General features: G+C 32.2%; 2 protein-coding genes across 2 annotated transcripts; both read left to right on the forward strand.

The window, feature by feature from the left end:
* The first annotated feature begins 2,601 nt into the window (after positions 1-2,601).
* LOC130441771 (palmitoleoyl-protein carboxylesterase NOTUM) lies at positions 2,602-10,052 on the forward strand. The gene is made up of 7 exons (XM_056775558.1): positions 2,602-2,655; positions 5,425-5,630; positions 7,901-8,049; positions 8,112-8,327; positions 8,431-8,712; positions 9,070-9,537; positions 9,603-10,052. Exons 1-7 carry the CDS (start codon positions 2,602-2,604, stop codon positions 9,953-9,955), a joined length of 1,728 nt encoding a protein of 575 aa, XP_056631536.1. The 3' UTR covers positions 9,956-10,052.
* A 4,441-nt stretch (positions 10,053-14,493) lies between these two features.
* LOC130441507 (PI-PLC X-box domain-containing protein DDB_G0293730) lies at positions 14,494-21,547 on the forward strand. Its single transcript, XM_056775223.1, has 6 exons — positions 14,494-14,848; positions 15,465-15,610; positions 17,830-18,065; positions 18,195-18,380; positions 19,330-19,634; positions 21,101-21,547. Exons 1-6 carry the CDS (start codon positions 14,794-14,796, stop codon positions 21,451-21,453), a joined length of 1,281 nt encoding a protein of 426 aa, XP_056631201.1. The 5' UTR covers positions 14,494-14,793; the 3' UTR covers positions 21,454-21,547.
* Positions 21,548-22,089: the final 542 nt, after the last annotated feature.

Raw genomic sequence — 22,089 nt, forward strand, 5'->3', positions numbered from 1 at the left:
AAATGAAATTGCACAACAGTCTACATTGAATATATGTATAGAGTTTTATATTTACTCATCTCTTCTTATACTTACACGTATAATTACTAGTTGTTTGCCGTTCCAAATAACTGGTACGCCCATCTTTAACAAGTACGAGATGACAATCGTAAAAAGTAATGACATTCAAATTCATTCGCAAATCGAAAAGAAAAAGAAAAAGGCCAGATGGGTCGGGTGTTTTTCTTACTTTTAAATGTATGTACGATCTGATCGATTTCTTTTATGTACGTGTTTTTCCGTTTCTTTATAGAAAATCGTTTGTTTGGTGAGCCACGGTTCTCAGGAAACTTTTAAAAAACCCATTTATTCCAATTTCGTTTATAAACTAGGAGAAATAAGATTTATCGTGAGAAAATTAAGGAAAACATTAATTTATTACATTTTCTAGTTGCATGTTTTCAATTTAACCGGTAGTAACATATCTATCAGATAATGATTTAAAACATTTATTTGAAATTCAATGACAAATAATTTTTATATAACACCAGTTTGTATCGAAGCTCTCTAGAATAGCTATTCCTCTTCAAATATCTGCGTAGAGGCTTACATTCAAAATATGTTTGGTCGAATGTTAGACCCTTCAAATAAGCCAAACAAATTAGTACCTGAATAAGGTACTAATCAGGCACCTTGGCTAGAACCTTTTAAGTCACTAGGCCGACTATAAGGCCTGCCTAAGTGTTTGAACCTCGTACCTAAGAGCACCGAGCACTCACCAATGACATGGACTATAGTTTCTTCCTTCTATATGCACCAGCGGCATTTCGAATTATCCTATATAGGGATACGGGACTTTGATGACCGTTTCTGGCTAAAAGGTCAGTCACCAAACGAATTCCGCTGTTTAACTGATTGATAATAAACACAAAAGTATGCCTTAGCTTGTCTCAGACCAGGTGCTTTAATCTATCTCTGCAGAGTTCGTAGGCTATTGAGATTTGATTAATTTGCTGCTATTACCGGGCAACAAAGCCTATTGAACCTTAATAGCCATCATTCTCCAGTAATTTTCCACAAGTCAGCATAAGCCTAGAGCACACCTCATAAGCCGTTATGGTTTTTGTGACAGCTTCGTTGCCTGTACAAATTGAGATTACAGTATCAATATGGAGTCAATTAAGTATTGCACGTTCACATTCCATCACAGAAAATATTTGGCTTGGAAGACGGTAGCATATCCCCTAAGTCCTTCAAAGAAGCATGCTCCGGCCAAGCCACCTGTTTACCAAACGGCTCCATTATTTAATTTTGTGGAGGACTTTTATCAAAATATAATGCTCAATTAAATTGCAGCCCTGTGTTAATAAATGTATTGACGCCCTCATACGAGATCATGTCTAAAAAATTGCCATTTTGAAGAAAGAATGGATTCAAAGCAAAAATTAAGCAGAGGATCGATCGACAAAACCTATACCTTTTGGAAAACAGTGCCAGACAAAACTAAACCGAGCACCGTTCCCTATCAGTGATTCCTGCTCCAAGCTCTTCTTATTAATGGTTCAGATTTTCTCATTGTCAGTTGCTAGGAGTTGCAGGCCAAGATGTTCAACCAATATACCGTCCTCGTGGCTTCTAATTGTTTTATTGGGTTCAAAGGTAGAAGATCGAAACGATCAAGAATAAACATGGTATTATTATACCAATCTTCCATTCGTGATGAAGTCTAACGTTAACATGATGCCACATCAGTTATCTTGACACCTTCATACTCTTATTTGTCTTTTTGGACCACAAGAAAAAAATATGACACTTTTTTTAAAATTACAATTCCAAGAAGTAAAACACATGTTATTCGCGAATTTGTGGTCACTACTGGAAATGTTGTTGGTGTCAATCTTGTTGACATCCTCAAAAAGTAAAGTACGACAAATGTTTTGTGCAATATTATAATGAAAACGTACCATACAACCCGTGGGCATAAATACCATTGGAAAATTAAAACAAAAGGTTTGTCAGTACCTGGGTCTACCTAATGTTAAAGGATACACAGGACATTGTTTCAGACGCTCGTCAGAGTCTCTCCTGCAAGACTCAGGAACGAACATTCTGAAAATAAAGCAGAACGGAGGATGGAAATCCAACAGTATAGATTTCGGCTATGTACAGTGTTCATGAGAAAATAAGAAAAGAATTTCAGAACACTTTCTGGGCCAAGCTCCTGGCATACATGTAAATACCACAGCTTCAAATGAAAGTAACATTAGACAAGAAGTTCAAGAGAATATTCGCCCAAAAAATGTTTATAAATCTAAAAAATCTATTGAATTAAAATAATGAGTTAATTATCAGTTCAAATAATGATACAATAACAGTTACGTAAAGTTTTTACATAACTACTTTTCATAAATGATATATATATGATGTTTCATAATGTCTAGGGGTGACTTAAAGGGACCATTTGAAAGCGGAATTAGATAGTTAACTATTTAAGAAGTAGTAAAGCAAAATCAACATATGTTGCAATAATACTCAAATCTGATTCAAAATGGAAAGCAGAAATATTATTTAGAGATTTTCAACAAGTATTTGATTTAGTCAAAAAAGGGAACGAGAAAGAATATGATGAAAACTAAATTAAGAAGTACGTTTGCAATTACTAGCAATCAGTGGAAGGTAAAAATGAATATGAAGTTACCTTTCCTAAAACCTTACAGCTTTTACTAAATTCGAGTTGATGGTAGATCAAAATTTTTACTAAATGATTTTTTAATCGGCGAAGCGTATCGGAATCATCTGAAAAATATAATATGTTTAAGCATATAATTGTTTTTTTTCCTCGTTTAATGACTCATCGTCAAACCATTTAAAACAATAAACACAACGGCCTTCCTTTTTGAAAGAAATGCCGACTGTATATGAGAAGACCACTTCTTTTTCTTCTGACCACATCCAATGTTGTCGGCTGTCGATGATGGTCTAATACCTTGAAGAAATTTTATACTGTAATACTGTCTAACATACTTCAATTCAATTGAGAAGTGAAGATTGATAAGAAAAAATTGTAAGTGACTTCTGAATTATTACAATACAGTCTTCAAGTCTCTTTGATACAGTAATTAGAAAGCATAAAGAAAAAGAAGTAGAGATATTGCAGATTGAAAATAATTAACGTGAAATTAACGGAATTTAGGACATATCTAATAGAAATCAATAAAGGAATAAAAAAGGAGAACGGCATACGTAGAAGGACTAATTATTAATATGAGGAAAAAAATGTTATAGCATAATCAGACGATATTAGCAAAAATAACAAAGAATAATTAATAAAAGACATAAATAGTCCATGTAGGAGCCCCCAGACTTGAACGATGGGGCTTAGGTTGGGCCAACGCTGGAAAACCCAACTTTGACAAACCAATAAGGGCCCAAGCTGGTTGAAGTCTGGGTAAGCCCCGACCATTCAATAGTCAACCAAGCCTGGCCGAACTCTGGATAACTATATAAAATTTTGTTCTAATATCTTATCCATAATAGATATCTTAATATTAAAAGTAATAATTTTTTATGAATAAAACACTTTTATGCATAAAAGACAATAAAAAATAGTATAATTTCTTTATATGTTCAATTATTTAACTAATATTTGTATGTACATTAATTAGTAGAGTGTATTAATAAAAATTTCTTATAAAACTATAATTTTATTAACAATATATTAAAAATATATTTTTACAAGCAACCAGGCCTGATCCGGGCTTGCAAACCAATCGAGGGACATTGTTATCATCCCAGAGTCCCACCAAGTTCGGGCCAATAACGGCTTCCAAGTTAGGGCCAGAGCTGTACATACTTGGCCCAAGTCTGGGCCTAAATTGAGCCCATCGTAAAATCCTATATGGGTATGCGTATATAAATGGAAAGTAACAAAATATACGTATATAGTAATAAAATACATCAATTCATAAAACTATGTTGAAACAGAGAAGTACAGACTTGAGGGTGGGATATGTTGAGCCCGAAGAGGTCATATAGTGAGTGGCATAGTGAGTGAATGAAGGAGTGGCAGTGGACCTAGATAAAATTGCTTCCATTTAGCGATGACTACAACCAACCTACAAACATCAAGTTAGGAGTTTCCATGGACTTTGCACTTAATATCGCAAGTTTATGTGGATATTGCCAAACCGGAGACTCGACTCTCATAAGAAGCAAGTACTTTACAATGGAATGAAGACTGTCAAACTGCATTCGAGATTTAAAGAAACGGCGTCGATATTACGGAATCCATTATCAGAGGGGGACTTCATTCTTGACACTGATGCAAGCAACGTACGGATTGGAGGAGTGCTCTTATAGATCCAAGGAGGGCAAGATAGAGTAGTGGCATACTTTAGTAAAGTTCTCTCGAAATCAAAACGAAACTACTGAGTCATGAGAAAAAATGTAAATGATGAAAAATAACGAATGGAATATAGATTATATTATATAAAAAAAGATATAACAGTATTTATAAAATATTCATGAAGCTAGTTATATACAGAGGAAAATTATTTTAAAACGTAAGAGAAAAACAATAAGTAAAATTCTGAGATTAGACATTGCAAGAGTATGACGCCAAAGTAAAAAATAAATAGAGGATGAACTGGAAGGGGAGAATATGATGAGATACATAAAACATAAATATTATAATCGGAAGGATTTTGGAAAACATGGTATTAGGAAGATTTATTTAAACTGAAGTCTTCCTAGATAGTGTGGACCAACTTTTTTGCTTTTGCACACATTAAATTAGCTTTTTGTCCAATCTACGTTGATCCAGTAGCCAGTGCCATGGTTAGGAAGCTGAATTTTTAAAACATTTTCTTATGGTTAGTTTGGGCATGTATTAATCTTTTGTTTGAAAGGTTCTTCCATTTTAGTTTAAGATCTAAGCATCTAACATTAAAGTACTTTGTAAACAGTGTAATCTTCAATTGAAATTTGCTCTTTGCCGTGTATCTAACTCTTTGTTAACTTCAATAAATGACTATGTAAGGGTAACTGAATTTTTTTCTCCCCTCAGTTATCAGACTAAATAACTTATATAAGTTACCGTTTATTTCGGGAAAATTGGAATTTTTTTATCTAAACTGAATAACATTGAATAAAATTTTAATAATCACGCAAAAATTCTTCAAGAAAGATATTTATAGTATCCCACATTTACATATAAACAAACATAACCATCGTAGCAGATATTTTCGTTTTGTAGTATACTATAAAACTCAGTCTTTTATTTTGTTCAATGAAACTTTTGTTGTGTGCTTGTGTGCTCTATCGAGACGTTTTATTTCTAAAAAAATTATATATTGGGGAAATATGGGGGAAAACAATTTTTGAAGCGAACAGACAAAATAAAAGCAATAAAAATAAGTGTCTCCCATGACTTTTATTTCGTTTCAGATATTTTCTTTATGGCTCGGAATCTGTTTGGCATTACACAACGGACATGCGGAAGTGACTTTAGAGCAGCCGATTTATACGAATTCTATACAGAGATTCGAAAATAGCGGTGATCAGAATGGTACCCAAGAAAACGAGGTGAAAGCTTTGAAAAAAGTTTTTTTATCAAATAGATCAATCACTTGTAACGATGGTTCACAAGCTGGGTAAGTCTCATAAGAAAAATGATTGTAGTAATGTTAAAAATAAGTTAGTACTTCATACGTCTATCTAGAGAAACTATTTTCGAGAAAACCATATAGAAGTATTGAAAGAATGTTAATCTAACCTCTTCCTTCACTGTTGGGTGAATAATTTTATTTCCAAACCACGCAGAAAAAATAGCAACACAGCTTATAAAAAACGTACTTAACTAAACAACTTTAGCAGTTGAAACCCAAACATTTCCTTTACAAATCAGGAGAATTGAATGAAGATTAAAAGGAAATTAGTCGGTGTTACAATTATATAGACTATATAAGAATAATTGAATAAAAAATCAGTAAACTTATATGTAGAATTGGTACGGCAGCATGTTTTGATGACATCTAGTCTACCTGGAAACTTTTCCTTAATAACACGACCAAAACACAATTAGTATTGCTGTTAACTTTCTAAACGGTATTTTATTGTTGTGTTGATATTAATAATAGAATTCAAATATTTAGAGTTTGATGATACACCTCCAGATATTGTTGGTAATAATTTATTACCAAGCATTTCAAGACAAAAGACGTTTGCTTAGAAGAAGTTTAAAATCATAAACTTAATGTTCCCAACACTCGATATCGAGAAGTACCAAAACAGTCAAAATGTTAACTCCTGATTGAATTTAACAATTTCTAAAAGATGATATGCTAATAAAGGTGTATTAACTTACAGGGAGTATGTCGTTGTAATTAACTTTGCAAATTAAGAATTGATGATGTGGAAGATATTAATTCTGTCTTTTGTAGTGAAATTACCCTTGATTTAACACAATAATAAAAAAGGCAAACTTCTCCTTCTGGGCTCGAGACAAATAACTAATTTTTTTCACTTGTAAAATATACAATTATATGTGCAGTGTATCAATGCACTTATACAGAGAAATCCCAATAAATGATTTAGATTCGATTATTGTTACACATACACTAAGCCCCATTTAAAAAAATCGATAGGATTTAAGTTAGGTGAACTTGGAGGCCAACAGTTGAGTCCACTCAGATCAATTCATTTTTCTCTAAAACGTCTGTTTAAGTAATTTCTTGCCGCTGCAGCAAAATTAGCAGACGCCCCTTTCGTGTTAAAACCACATGTGTTGTCTAATATTTAACGGTACATTCTCCAACATTTCTTACAGAAAACGCGTATAAATTACTTCATTTAATTTTTTTGGTAAAATGTAATGCCCAATTGAGCAATCTCCAACCATACCCACCCACACATTAACCGAATATTTATGCTGAAATTCCCTTTCACGAACAAAGTTCGGATTTTTTTCATCCCAAACGTGACCATTTCTAGAGTTGAAAATTCCTTCCCTAGTAAATCTAGCCTCGTCGGTATACAACACATATTTCGAAAAATTTCGATTTTCACGATACTTTCGTAAATACAAGTTTTAAAATTCTAATGCTTGAACACTGACCACAATTTGTATGGATGTAATACTTGTTCTTTTAAAACTTTCCATGCAGTAGAATGGTCCGCTCTTAAAGCGTCACCTACAGTTCGAGTACTTAAAGGTAACCTTTCGAAAATATTATTTAATTTTTCCTCTTCTAAATGCACAGTCCTTGTTGTACGTTGCTTTCCAGCATCATTTCGTGTAATTAACAAGTTTCCGGTTTCTTTCAGCCTTCTTTCAGTACTCTCGTGTTAAATACACAAAGTGTCACGAACTATCAAAAATATGACACGTGTCTGCTAGATTATAATTTAGAAATATTGAGTAGTATTTAATTACATGCAAACTTTTGTTTAGAGTCAAATTTCTACAACATACAACACCGTTAATTTTAGATCCATAAAAGGTTATTAGTTTAAAAAAAAATAATCAAGCAATTTAAAACGGAATTGAAAAAAGAATTTGCTCCAGTGGCGTAAAAAATAGGGATATAAAAGTGACAACTAACCCTGCCAGCGCGCCACTGGTTAAATTTTCTTCTAAAAGTTTCTTTATGTCAAAATATTACTTTATTAAGGAACATATTGGTCACGAAATTTGGAAAAAAAATTTGAAGGCGTTGTTGATTTATGTTAATTTTTTTATTTTGATTTAAAATTTTTAACACTCTATATCTCAGGAACTAGGTCCCGTAAGGGTTCGTATTCCTATATCAAAATGAATCATATATTGAGATCTTTCTGTGTTAGAGCGTTGTCGGTCGAATATAGAAACACCCTGTATGTAGTATATTATATTATTTAAACATTTTTGTTTTTTCTTCCACAGATTTTATCTCAGACGCTCGCACTCGAGTACCAAGTGGATAATTTTTCTAGAAGGAGGATGGTATTGTTATGACATTCAAACTTGTCGAAATCGATGGTTAAAGCAACGACACTATATGACTTCTTCAAAATGGCCCGAAACAAAAGACGGTAAGTAATAAATTCTTTAATATTTTTAATCATGATTCAAACATTTTTTGTATTCTTTATAGTTGGTGGTATATTATCTCCAAATATGAAAGAAAATCCGTTTTGGTGGAATGCAAACCACGTGTTCGTTCCATATTGCTCCAGTGATTCTTGGAGTGGTACTAAACCGCCTACACCAAGTGATTTGTTCAGTTTCATGGGATCGTTTATTGTAAGACAAGTGATTAGAGATTTGATACCGTTGGGATTAGAAAACAGCACCGATTTGATCCTCAGTGGTAAGCATTAAATTAATATTCATCAATTTATAAAACCTATTTAAATAAACAATTCATAAACAACAAACTTGTTGTTGTAAATACGAAATTATCCTGTTTTCAGGTAGTAGTGCAGGTGGTACTGGCGTGATGTTGAATTTAGACTACGTGAAGGAACTTCTCCACGAAGAACTTTTGCTTACTCAGATCAATGTAAGAGGAATCACCGATTCTGGATGGTTTTTGGATAGGATACCTTACGCGCCAACAAACAAACCAGCTGTTGAAGCGATTAGGAAAGGGATGGATATGTGGAGAGGCAAAGTACCTAGAAGATGTAGAGAGGAATATATGAATGAACCATGGAGGTGTTATTTTGGATATAGGCTTTATCCAACTTTGAAATGTAAGAGAATAAGTTTACATTTCGAACAAAAGCGTTCATTGAAACTAGACTACGTAATACATACATATATGAATTGAAGTCTTTTTCAGCTAGATTATGAGCGTTTTCGTAGTGGGATTGTAACAAAATTTAAAACGCCGCAAAAAAGCTTGGGAATATATTAGAGTTAGTACACTTTGGCGTTTAATTTTGCCACAATCTCACTTCGAAAACGCTTATATAAATAACATCATCTAAAAATATGAAGATTCATAAAGTAAAATAACGTTTCTACCATATCTTGTTGCTTCTCATTCCATAGTACAAATAGTATTTTGACTCTGTACTAGGAGTAATAAGGTTTGTTCTTATTTTCAGCGGAACTATTTGTATTTCAATGGCTCTTCGATGAGGCTCAAATGGATGTTGATAATGTGGGAGCGCCTGTCACCAAACAACAATGGGATTACATTCACAAAATGGGCGATGCACTCCGTCATAGTTTCGAGAACGTTACGGCGGTTTTTGCGCCCGCTTGTATATCTCACTCGGTTCTAACACAAAGACACTGGCAATCTGTAAAAATCGACGATATATCCGTGGCTGAAGCTTTACACTGTTGGGAACAAAAAACAAGCAAAAGAAAATTAAAGAAACTGAATAATGCGAGGGTGATGAGCCAAAATACAGGTAGAAAAGGAAAGAGGAAGAGGAATCAGAGAAACAGATTGGAGTATGAAGGAGTTTTAAATAACGATGACAGAGCTGGTACTGTTCAAGATCCGACTGTGGAGATGAAGAGGAGAAGAAGAAATAGGAAAAATAAAAAGGTTAATAAAAACAAAAGTAAGTTTTTATATGATTTCCCAATATTTTATTGTATAACATTGGATATTTGTTTTTATTTCTAGTAAGACCTCGTAAACAGCAACAAAACAAAGAGAACAAACCGATTTTCGCTACAAACTTACATCCTCTATTAGACAACAGACCTTCAAGATCAGTTTTGCAAAATTCTAAGTGGCTTCGTAAACGTAGATGCGTTCATAGAAGATTAGAAAGATGCTCTTGGCCACAGTGTAACCATTCGTGTCCAAAATTGCATAATCCTTTTACCGGAGAGGAAATGGATTTTATAGAATTATTGAAATCGTTTGGACTCGATATGAACAGTGTTGCTGACGCATTAGGTATCGATATGCAAACTTTGAATAATATGGACCATGCTGAACTACTAAATTTGCTTACGCAGCAATCAAATTAAATAGTTGGTTTAAAATTCTAAACTACTGAATGTATGCAAAATATTCCGCAAAAATAAAAATTATTGAACTAAATATATAATACCAAACGGGAGTATAAAGAAGGGCGCTACTGCTATCTAGCGGAAAATGTTCAGAACTTCCTCTTTCGAACAGTATTTTTTTTGTTCACATTGGATTCATAGTTGAATAGTAACGATTTTTTATGGAACGCCCCGTATTTTAAACTACCACTTCGAGAAAATACGTCAGTTTTGGTTTTTACCAAAATTATTTTCTTTGTTCATTTTTGAGAATTTTCGTATTACTATTTTTTGCATACATTCGATGTATTTTTAACACATTTCCGTAATTTATATATGTGGACATCTGAAAGGCATATTTAAAATAAAAAATGTGTATATTACTCTGAATTGTAGATCAATTCAAACAATAATCCATTTAAAAATTTTTATAATACGATTATTTCTAATGTTATATATATTAGTTGTTTATTGTTTTCTTTTATTGTAAATACAAATAATGTAAATATTTAGATTTCACAATTATCGTATTGTTAGATATTTTTTATTAAGTATTCGTAGTAGGCGAGTAAAAAATGCAAACATATTTATTATTTATAAATTATATCACTTCTGTAATTATTTGTTATATTTTATCTGTTATGTAATTTTAAAGAAAAAAAAAACAATCAAGTTCTTTCAAAAGTACAATTGCTTATTAATAACAATGCAGGGTGGTTTATCTCAATTATTATTTAACTTTTGGTATGATAATTTATCCATGAATGGTTTCATTGTTACCATAACTTATTTCACATACATATATGTAATACTTTCTATATGTGGAAGCTGTTCCGACTAAGGAAGACAGAATGGCAACTATTTCTCTATCCTCCGAGGTGCCAGTTCGGTTCTGCGCATTCTCAACCATGCGCGGTGTAGATAAAGTGTCTCGAACGAAAGAGAAAATGAATATTGTCGGCACCGCAACGTTTTTTCCATATCAATTGTCCATAAAGGAGTATTACATATATGTTTACATAAAATTTTTAACCTCTAAATTGTAATAAATGATACGGATCTTAAATTTCAACGATTACTGTCAATACATGGCATTAATATTTTAGAACGTTTTCGGAGACATGACTACCATACTACGTTTGATCAAATATATTATGGTTGTCTATTTTTAATCCAATAAAGCCACCTACCTGTAGAAAAACGTTGACCTCGCAATCTATTTTTGATCTGCGGGAATAAAAAGAAATCATTGGGTACCAAATAAGGATTGTACGGCGGATGACCAATCAATTCGATGTTTTGACTGTTCATAAACATGTTTGCTTGTGTGAAAGCTCTCATTGTCGTAGTGGAGAATGATTTGTCGTCTGCGATTGATTTCCCTGAACACTTATGGCTACCAAATGCTGGTGTACCATCCAGAATTGACCGTTCTACCTTGCTCTAATGGAACGGTAGCGACATGTCCAGTTATTCTGAAAAAACAGGCGATCATTTGCTTCGAAGTGCTTCGTACGCTTTTGTTGAAGTTGGTTCGTTTTGAAAGACCCATACAGTCGATTGTTGTTTGGTTTCGGAATCGTCTGTCACGATAAACGTCTTTTGAAGCACCGCGATTGAATTTTTCAGGCTCGACAGGAGCTTTTTTGAGCGATTGTCAAATTATGCGATGTCCAACGCAAACGTATCTTTTTGGCAGCCAATTGTTCATGTAATAGTGTATGTATGTATTGGCACAACAGCCGATTTTGGACCACGATTGTTACCAGCGATGGTGCTTCATCACGAAAATTCGAAGCGAGTTGATCAGTACACATCTATGAAATATATTGACCTTGCATCATGTCAAGCGGCCTTTATTGGGACGAAAATTTGCAAGTAGATTGCGTTTACATATATAAATAACCTAGAGATAAGTATTAAATATCTATATATAAAAACCTGTATTTATTAAAATGAATGTGTCCGATGATAAATGTCGCTGTTATTATTATTTCTGTAACCTTCTAGAGAGATAAGTATTAAATAATGTATGATTGTGTACATACAAGCTATTTATTATAAAATAATTATAATTTTTATTTATTCCATATTTTTTTAAATGTCACTAAATTAGAGAAAGTTGGGGCTTTTGTAACATATAAAGTACGTCAGAAAGCACGGAAGATAAGATAACGTATTTTAATTATTGATAAGAAACAAAGATTCAAAATTTTGTGAATTTTATTTTAAACAAATAATTATTCTAAAACGAGGAATTGATTCAAAAATTTTATTCGAATAATGCCTTTACCTCAATACAAACATCTGTGTGATTTTGCATCTTTTGCACTACAGTTCGAAGAAAAAATAAAACAGATTTTGATTTGATATATTCTTGGTATTCACCAGGACTTGATAACTAAAGGCAAAACTCAAATTTCTGATTCTACCATTGAATTTATTTTGAGACTTTTATTCATATTCATTTGTCGAGCTACATACATTCCCATTACATTCTGAGTGTTTTCTTTTATTAATCGATCTCAGAATAACTTGTTACATAATAACACTACCATTAAAATTTATTTGCGTTATTTGTATTAACATGTTTTATTGATGTACTTTGTATATTTAAATATTAATTCTATGCACTTCATATATACCCAAAGAATGTTTGCCCTATCCACGGAAGGACTGATTTTTGTTCTACCTCAGTTGTACAGTTTTTCTTAAATAGTCAGTAGGTTACCTTATTTTTTGTATAAACGATTATTTGTAAATTAAGTATATACTTAGTACCTTTAATTGCATTTTATTTCATCCCTATGCGTCTATCTAAAAATCTTACGTTAACAAGTGGCAGTCTCTTCAGAGATAAACTGGAGATGATAATTTAGATATAATCAAATAGTGAATTTGTTAGAAACAGTTTGAAAATTGTTCTCGACGTAGAATTAACAAATTTGATGATAAAATTACACTGTTATGAAGCAGATGCAGAAGAAACGGCTAGTGCATAAGTGCTGGAGTGCTCAGAACTCTCAAAAAATTGAAAACTAAATAGTAATGATCTTTTGAGGATCCACGAAATCCCGCGTTACACTCCCGGCGATCTAAAACAGTGTGGCGTGATTTAACTGGAGTTTCACTGCATAGTACACGGGGGTTAGGTCACGAAGAAATAGCTTTTTCACGACTTACTGTATAGACTTCGGTAAAGACGTAAAGTGCTTGGTGGTTAAAACTCTTCCTAATGTGCCAACCGTTCCAATAATCCACACGTATTAGTATCCACGTGTAATGCAACGGCACTAAATGTTCTATAAAACGCGACCACATAATAAAAGCTGGAATGCTACATATAAGCTGGTTAGCGAAAATTTTGTAGCTTTGGTTTTTATCCCTGGACATAGGGGATTGAAGCTTAATGAAAATACTGACAATTCGGTCAAGATTAGAGCCACTCAATCGTTGAAAAGAATCGCCAAGTTGTGAATAAAATTATTGTTTAGCTGAATTATTAACAAAAATTGTTGGTAAGAAAAAACAAATGAGAAAAGAAAAGAGGTCAGAGAGTAGATTATGCGCAAAGGGGCTTCAAATAACCTTTTCCTGTGATCTGAAAATGGAATGTCACATGGTTACAACTTCCACTTGCAGTGGGAATATTTTTTATACAAAGATGAGGAAAATCAAATGAAAAGTGTGATGAATCCAATCACATGTCTGTAGGCAAGCCAAAACCTTCATAGAAAAAAAACCCTCTAGACTCCATTCCAATACAGACAGCGTCTTTTATCTGGATTACCGATACTATGAATGATAAGCCCAGAGGAAAAATCTTACTTCAAAATCAATTAAAGCTGGAGGATTTTCCAATTCCGGAGACATATGTCTTTTGACACACGAAGGTTGAATTTGAACTTGTGGAGACCTTACATTAAAATCAGAGACGTTCAGAGTATTCTTCAATTTTGGAAAGCCTCTATGGGCTCTGTATATTCGCTGGTATCAGTAAATCCACTAGATGGTTGTTAACCGAGAGTGCTTCAGCTAGGTGAAGATGTTGCATTGAGTGTTTATAAAAGTTTCATAGCAACAAAGGAGTACAATTTTACAATTGTACTAGCTCTGGCAACACTGCATAGATGCAGCACTTATATCAAAGCTTGCGCGTTGATGTAAATAATTAATTAATTAAATATGAAGACAGGGAAAATTATTACAACAGTAAGTGAAATATGAAGCTAATATATAGTAAAATAAAATAAAGTTTTCTAAAAAAAATATCGAATTCGATACTCAAAAATTAATATCGAATATCGATATTTCAAGATAAAAAAATATCGACGATATTTATCGATTGATTTTTGAAAAAATATCGATAGTTTGATATATAGATATTTTGTGCCCTTTTCTACTACACCAGCCCCAGTCTTAAACTGTTATTTATCGTATACAGTTGGGCACTTCTTCAAATTTTCTCCCACATAAGATCGGTCTTGAAATTTAACAGTGTAAATTACACTCGAATCAAGTCTACATACATCCTCTTCGCAGTTGCGCGCTCAACTTCTGTCTCGTCAATAATTTCTACATATTTCCCCAAAACTAGTGTATATTATACTATACACTTGTTGATCAGTAGTAATACTATCAAAACCTTCCTGTACAACGTTTATACGTAGTTGAGTATTTCTTTTTCTATTTAATGTAAGTGCAATACTGAGTTTATTCAATTTAATGACGCATCGAGGGGACTCATTAAAAACGTTTGGAAATGGTTAACTGAGAACAGTTTGCACTGGTTTCGTCCGAGGTTAGCAGGTCAAACTATGTCGAGAGCATGTTGTGTTATTATAATTTCACAAATTATCCTCGCATGCGTAGGTAAGAAATCATTGTTTACTAATTTGTATTTAACAATTGACGTTTCCATTTAAAATCATTTAATATTTTTTAATCATTTAATTTTATAAAAAATATATTTATAGTTATTCTCTTTTAGTAACAGATACTTTCCTTGTTTGATTATTCAGTCAAAAGCGCGTGGAATTTCATTAGTTTTTGTATTATTATAGGTTTCACTTCCATATGCGCGATATGACAACGCATTCATTATTATTATTTTTGAATGTTTGGTACTATTTGACGTATTACATGGGTTGTTCGAAAAGTTATACTCTAAGTAATTGAATTCTTCCAATTATCAATAATAAAGCATTTAAACTTCACTATTATTTATGCTAATCAAGACGATTCAAGTTTAAACCCGGGTACGGACGACATTTGAAAATAAGAATTCCACGCATCGTCTATCTGTAGGTAACTACCAATTTCCTGCATAGTATAGTCACACTCAATAGTTTTGACGTTGAACCAACTTCCTTCTATCGGTGGTCATTGGCACTACAAGTAGAAGTGAACATGTCCTTGCATCAATTCATTAAATAAATGGAGTACACAATAAGAAAAATATAACCACGATATTTCATTATTTTTACAGATGCTTACAACAGCAAATGTGGAAAAGTCCATTTAACCGTATCGGCTAGGGATACGTACATTGAAATGAATTGGATAACAGAATGTCCAAAATATTTACAACCCGATGAAATAATATTATCAAGAAAGAATATGGCAGGAAGGGATGTAAGTTACAGCACAGTTTTAAATAATGTTTATGGTTTGTTTTGATGATTATTGAATTGAATTCACAACTGTGACAAATATATTTAATTTGAAATATAGATGAAACTGGTTTTAAACAAGAAACATGGAAACAAATATCGCTGTTAAACCAACTGTTCTTGGTTATCAAAATCGATGTATATCTGAGGTCAAAAACCATAAATTTCATCTTGACAAGATGATAATTGTCCAATATTATTTAGATCGGTGTTTACAGTTTTGCCAAAATTTCAATGAGATGTTAAAGACTTAAGTTTACTTCTAATTTGTTCCTCCTGTGGAAGTTTGCGTTGAAAGGTGATGTAAACTCACAAATTGTCGTAAATAAATGTTCCAAAAATTGAATTATTGACTTTCTACTTCATTTATGCTCCAGTCCACACTTTCTGGTGCTAAATTCAGTTTTTCTGCTATTCTTTTTAGTTGATTAAGCAATATTCAATACACATATCTTGGTATCTAACAAATCTCAGTCTCTGTTACAGAAATCAGTTTAAATCATATATTCAATATAAAGTGTTTTTACTTTCAACTTTATATGATTGTTACGCATCTAAATTTCGAAATTACGGATAAGGTCGATCACCTACCAGCTTATTGCCGATCTTAAACCAGAAAGAGATTTTTATCAATTTCCGAACATCGTGTTGCGTTTTCCGTGAAAATTTAACATTAAACCTACAAAAACCTAGTTGTTTTTAACACGCTTATATTAGCTGCACCTGAATGTTGTTTTGTGAGCTGGTTTCGAACCTCTGATTTCCGTGTTGGAACTTAAGCACTTCGACAACATTACCAACTACACCGTTAGGTCTCGATATAAGTTTCAACGAGATGTAGGTATGTAAACATAGTTAACATAACATTAATATAGTTTTAAAAAAAACTAAGAATACACGCTTCCATAACATATGAAACTGAAAATTTAAAAATGAATATTGTAAAAAACTAAAAAATACACTTTTAAAGCACATCAAACTAAAAAGTTTTTTGAAACTATATTTATTTTACTCAAATTTTTTGCGATTATCAAAAACTTTTCAGGTTTTTTGTATTTATAAACCTTAATAAGATTTATATTAAATATTAGGTGTTTAAATAATTATAATTGAATAGATATCAGTAATGTGCCTTCACAGATATTTAACAACAACTTTATATACCACTTTCAAAAGTTCAAAAAACTAAAACAAACGAAATAAAGATCGAAACCCACTAGCAAACTGCCACGCCACGCCATGAGACGGCCGTTCACGTGGTACATTGTTGTGTACATATTTGTTTGTAATTAAATAAAAATCGTCCCACGTGAGATGGTGTAGCGTGGCGTGTTATGGTCTGAGTGTGCACGCAGATAATTGAATTAACATATGCACACATATTCGATACTTGGCGCGGTGTGGTATGGTGTGTATATAATCTTTGGTATGGTGTTATGCTAGTGGGTTTCGGCCTTAACCCGTCAAGTATTGTCTGTGACACGATCACTCTGTTCCAGGGTTGCAACAAGTGGTTCGAACACATTAGCTCTTGCTGTCGATTATAGTTGCATACTTTCTCTTCCCACGGATTTGGATTCACTTTTTTAATCAGAATTTTTTCATAATCCTAGTTCAGAACTCGGTACATAATCAAATTTTCTTTTAGATCAACTCTCGCATGCAAAAAATAGTTGGACTGTTGATGTACAGCAACTTTTGTTTTTGCATTGCCTTTCAAAATCTTAAATAATGAGAGATTCATACTTTATACAAATATAAAATAATAATAAAGCTTCAATGACCTGTTTTTAGATTCAAATGACTCGTTTTTGTTACCATCTGCACGTCTAAATAAAACAACCTTTAGCAACACTGCTCTGTTTTGGTTTCCGAATAGAATTCTGGATTACTTTCCAAATCATCATGATCGGGTTAATCGGACCATAGTTTCTGAAAAGCCCTTAGGTAGTTTTACAGTAAAAAAATGATTTCAATTAATGTGGCAAATCAATTTATTACGAGTCCATAATAAAATAGAACTGCCTTTCCCAATTTTAACAATACTTACTCTACAGTTTTTGAAATTAGAATATATGTCATAAAACTAGATAGTAAAGTTTGAATTTTATGATTTTTATTAATAACCTCATACAATTATGTATTTATTCACCCCTTGTGATTATAATAAATATTTTTCAGGAAGATCAAGATATTTTACTAAGAGTACAGCCATTGGACTACCCAGATGGATATTTAAAAACCAAAGTGAAATTCGGCCACCCCTTTCTTCCTGGTGGATGGGATTACAACGATGATGTTGGCACTAAAGCACCAGGACCACACTGTTTTCCCTACTGGATATCTTCTTTCAATAACAGTCATATTATAGACTCAAGATGTCTTGCTATACAACCCACTTGGATGGCAGACAACAAGTAAGAAAAGTGTGTATTTTACAGTTTTCTTATAAATGGATTCATTTCAATTTAATCCTTGGCAAATATTTGTTTTGCTTATATCTTATCCTTTTCCAGAATTGAAAATAATTAAATTTTTTAATACAGGGATTTACTAGCAGATCGATATCTTGATACTCTGCTGCTACCAGGAACCCATAATTCAGGAGCTTTCTTAGGAGAAGGTACTTTTCAAGAACAATTCATATTAAATCAAGATAGAGACATATGGACTCAACTAGTGTTTGGGATTAGATATTTAGATTTCAGGATAGGATATTACGGAGCACAAGGGTAGGTTCTGCAACTTTATTTATTCAAAAACATTCAAATTTCTGCACCTGCAGTTTATTCTATTAATATAACTGGCCTTTAGTATTATAGATCTTGTTAGACCTTACAGTGACTGCTACAAAACGATTTTATATTATTTTATGTTTCCCTTGTTATTTTTAATGATTAAAAAAAATCTGAAAGCGTTTGTCAATGATCTTATGGTTTTTGATTATTTTATAAGAATTGAAAACCATTTTAATTTTTGTATAAGAATCGGAAACGATTTGTATTGTTTTCAAAGAATCGAGATCGATTATTAATTCCAAAACAAATCATAAATAAGACTGTAATGTTTCCATTCTTTTGCGATAATTGAAATTCATGAAATGAAATATATTTTTTAGTGATTTATCGATATTAAGAAAGCGAATCGAAAACTTCCACTAGTTGTCATTAGTCCTATTAGATGATTCGCATTTTCCTTTTGCTGGTGAAAATAATAGGAGTAGCAATCTATCTTGGTATCTAACAGACACAATAGAACTGACAATAGAAGTCAAGTATATCTGCTTGCGGGACCGAACTAATCCCTACTACCATCATCTGGTAACGCTGTACTTATTAAACTTTATTTGTTTGATTTTAAGTACACTGTCCAATGGCAATGTTAATTTAATTATGAACCTGCGCCAATAAATGTAGTAGTACCCTCGTCCGTGAATGAGTGCAACACAATTATCATTTCGAAGAGAAAACTAAATCAAAAATCAAGTAAATTTTATTAATTTCGAAAATCACAACAACAAAAATTAGACTTACTTCTCTATCTGAACTAACCAACAATAATAGTCTTGAAAACAACATTGTAACAAATAAGAACTGCGTTTAAATAAACATAATTAATTCCGTATTATATAAACAAACTTTATAATTCAAGTTTCATATTAAAATGTGTAATATATTTCAGATTCTTCTTAAATCATGATAAATTCAGAATCCAAGAAGTGCGTCCTTTATTTCAGCAAATCAAAAAATTTCTGTTAGCGTCTCCCAACGAAATGATAGTGTTAGATTTCCATAGATTTCCCTATCCTTCAAAATTCTCTGAAGATATTCACAATCGATTTATCAAAATTGTTAATGAGGATTTAGGAGAATTTGCCGCAACTGTACTTAGTGGAATGAGGACGACAAAATTACGAGAATTTTGGGCCTTAAATAAAAGTTTGATCATATGCTACAATAACCAAGCTGTTGTAGAATCGAAAAAAAGTAAGTAGGTAATTCAATTTATCATTAAAATCATCATATATAAATTTGTTTTGTTGCAAGGCAAAACATTTTGTGAAATAGCAATTTAGTTCCGCAGGTTGCTTAATTGTTGTTTTTAAGCTCGATTGCTTATATTTAATTTCTAATAGTAGCAAGCGGCTGCCATTTATTGAATTCTTCTTTACATTTACTACATTTTGATTATTGATGTAGATTCAATTTTTGCAAATATTTTTAAGTTCATCCAATGCCAATTGACAATCATCGTTGTATTCAAGGAATTCAATATTTCTTCTATGATAGAATTTATAGATTCATCTCGAAGATACCCAATTTTAGACCACAACAATAATAATATATAGCTCTAGTAGGAACTAGAACAAGCTCGAGATTCTTTCAAAAAGGTTGCTTTGAATGGAACGTACAATTTTTTAATTTGTTTCTCCTTTTTCTTCTCTTCCTCTTCAATTGCCTCATCGCCGATGAGAACAATCATTTGTTTAAAAAAAAACTGATTCACTTACATTTACTTTACTACTTTGAATTTATTTCCTCGAAGCAATTGAATTTTTACGTGTGAATAATTTTCTGTACGTGAACTATAAGAGACGTGTCTTTTTTAAATCCGTCTTTTTTCTCAATATGTGGTTAGGTTAGGTTTACCTTCAGTTAAGTTTATCAGAATTGAAACAAAATTTAGACTTTTGTCTTAAGTATTAACCAGCACTCACTGCAAAAAGAAGCACCACAGCAATGAACTACCAGAGAACGTAGGTATTCCAGTAATAAAGCTACATGTTATTAAAGGTCATGTTTGTAAACTCAGTAAAAAAATAAAATATAAAAAGATTTAATAACTAAGTTATAAGAAGCTTAGACAAATTTTAAAGTCGCGATATTTTAGAAATGGTGATTCTTGGCTCAAGAAGCTTTAGAATAATTTTTCTAGCCTATCATAAAAAACAAAGATAGCAATCTTTAACTTTGAGTAACTTTTTTAGCTCACTTAGGGACTTCTTGAAATTTATTTCTAAATGCAAATCCAAGGTTTCCACCATCAGCTTTCGTTATTGACCTCTATTTTTTTTTTCTTATTTGACAATACTTAATATTTTCAACACCAGAGATTGCAGGCTTCCTCGTGAATCATTGAAAATAAGTAATTATTTTTTCCGTAAATTCCAAAAATACTAATAGTACGTTTAAATTTGTCAATTTGAAGCGTAGTCACAAGCATTTTTATTTATATCGAGCTCTGCACAATAAATGTGATAAAATTCAATTCTCTTCTGGAAAACTTCTTCTCTCGAAGTGACGCTGTGATAAGGTCCAACGAAACCAGACTAAATGTTTTTCTACAATAGAAATTGCAAGCAAAAAGATTATTTTGTTCTATTATTTGAATGAATAATCTTGTGTAACTTCCTAGATGTCTCAAACAAAAACAATGTACATATATATTTCAGACGAGACCTGGTTATGGCATCCGCTTCGCCAATATTGGGGAGACGCTAGATCTTTGCAAGATTTGAAGAGACACATCAGAAAAGTCATCGATGAACGTGGTGATCTACCGAAGGCTAACCCTTTTTGGGCTCTAATGGCTGAACTCACCCCTCGACCGATCGATGTATTTTTCGGTACTTACAATTTACGAAAATTAGCTCAAGAAACAAATAGAGAAGTAACTAAATGGTTCCGAGATGAATTTGGGAAAGAAAGTAATATCGTTGCCACTGATTATTTTGTTGGAAATGATATAATCGATATCGCTATCGACATAAATACAAGAGGCAATAGAAATAAAACTATATCATAATAAATAAATAAATAGTAAACGATATTAATTTATAAATGTTGAATTTGATACTTATATTTGTATAACTTTCAAGAAATTAAACTTTTAAAACCGTTTTTGTGATTTAGGTATGTTTGGAAAAGTTGGTACATGTCGAATAATAACTTTCATATTCAAGAAATAATAAATAGTTACACAAGAATAGATGAATGATCAACTATAACTATTTGACTAACAACAGATGTTAATAATTGAGGTATCTCTAGTATTATGAGAATACAGTATGTTCATCGAGGAATATAACTTGCTAATATTTCTATTTCTGAGAGGTATACAAAAAAAGGTTATAATTCAGACCATCGATACATTTAATTACAAGTATATCATGATGATTTAAGGTCACATAATTCTAGTCAAATGGTTTCTACCGTTAGAAATTCAAATTATTTAATAGTTTTTGTTTCAAGCCACTAAAGTCATACTTTTTGTCACGAGGCTGGAAATTACTTGCCGAGACGTTTACTAACTACTAACCAGACGGGGGACAAAAAGAGACTTCAGACTTCGAAATTGCCCAGATTCAAAAATACTTGGAATTCAGGCGATCAGAATATGACTGCCACGTTTAGTTGCTGAATAGTATGATTAGTTTTTAAA

The sequence above is a fragment of the Diorhabda sublineata genome, chromosome 3 (genome assembly GCF_026230105.1).
Source record: "Diorhabda sublineata isolate icDioSubl1.1 chromosome 3, icDioSubl1.1, whole genome shotgun sequence".
Taxonomy (NCBI): domain Eukaryota; kingdom Metazoa; phylum Arthropoda; class Insecta; order Coleoptera; family Chrysomelidae; genus Diorhabda; species Diorhabda sublineata.

Excerpts from the sequence above, each read along its gene's own strand:
- LOC130441771 (XM_056775558.1), top strand. The coding sequence starts at position 2,602 with ATGATGAAAACTAAATTAAGAAGTACGTTTGCAATTACTAGCAATCAG. Across the intron at positions 8,050-8,111 it reads ATGGCCCGAAACAAAAGACG|TTGGTGGTATATTATCTCCA; the intron begins GTAAGTAATAAA and ends TATTCTTTATAG. Across the intron at positions 8,328-8,430 it reads CACCGATTTGATCCTCAGTG|GTAGTAGTGCAGGTGGTACT; the intron begins GTAAGCATTAAA and ends TCCTGTTTTCAG.
- LOC130441507 (XM_056775223.1), top strand. The coding sequence starts at position 14,794 with ATGTCGAGAGCATGTTGTGTTATTATAATTTCACAAATTATCCTCGCA. Across the intron at positions 14,849-15,464 it reads AATTATCCTCGCATGCGTAG|ATGCTTACAACAGCAAATGT; the intron begins GTAAGAAATCAT and ends TTATTTTTACAG. Across the intron at positions 15,611-17,829 it reads AGAATATGGCAGGAAGGGAT|GAAGATCAAGATATTTTACT; the intron begins GTAAGTTACAGC and ends AATATTTTTCAG.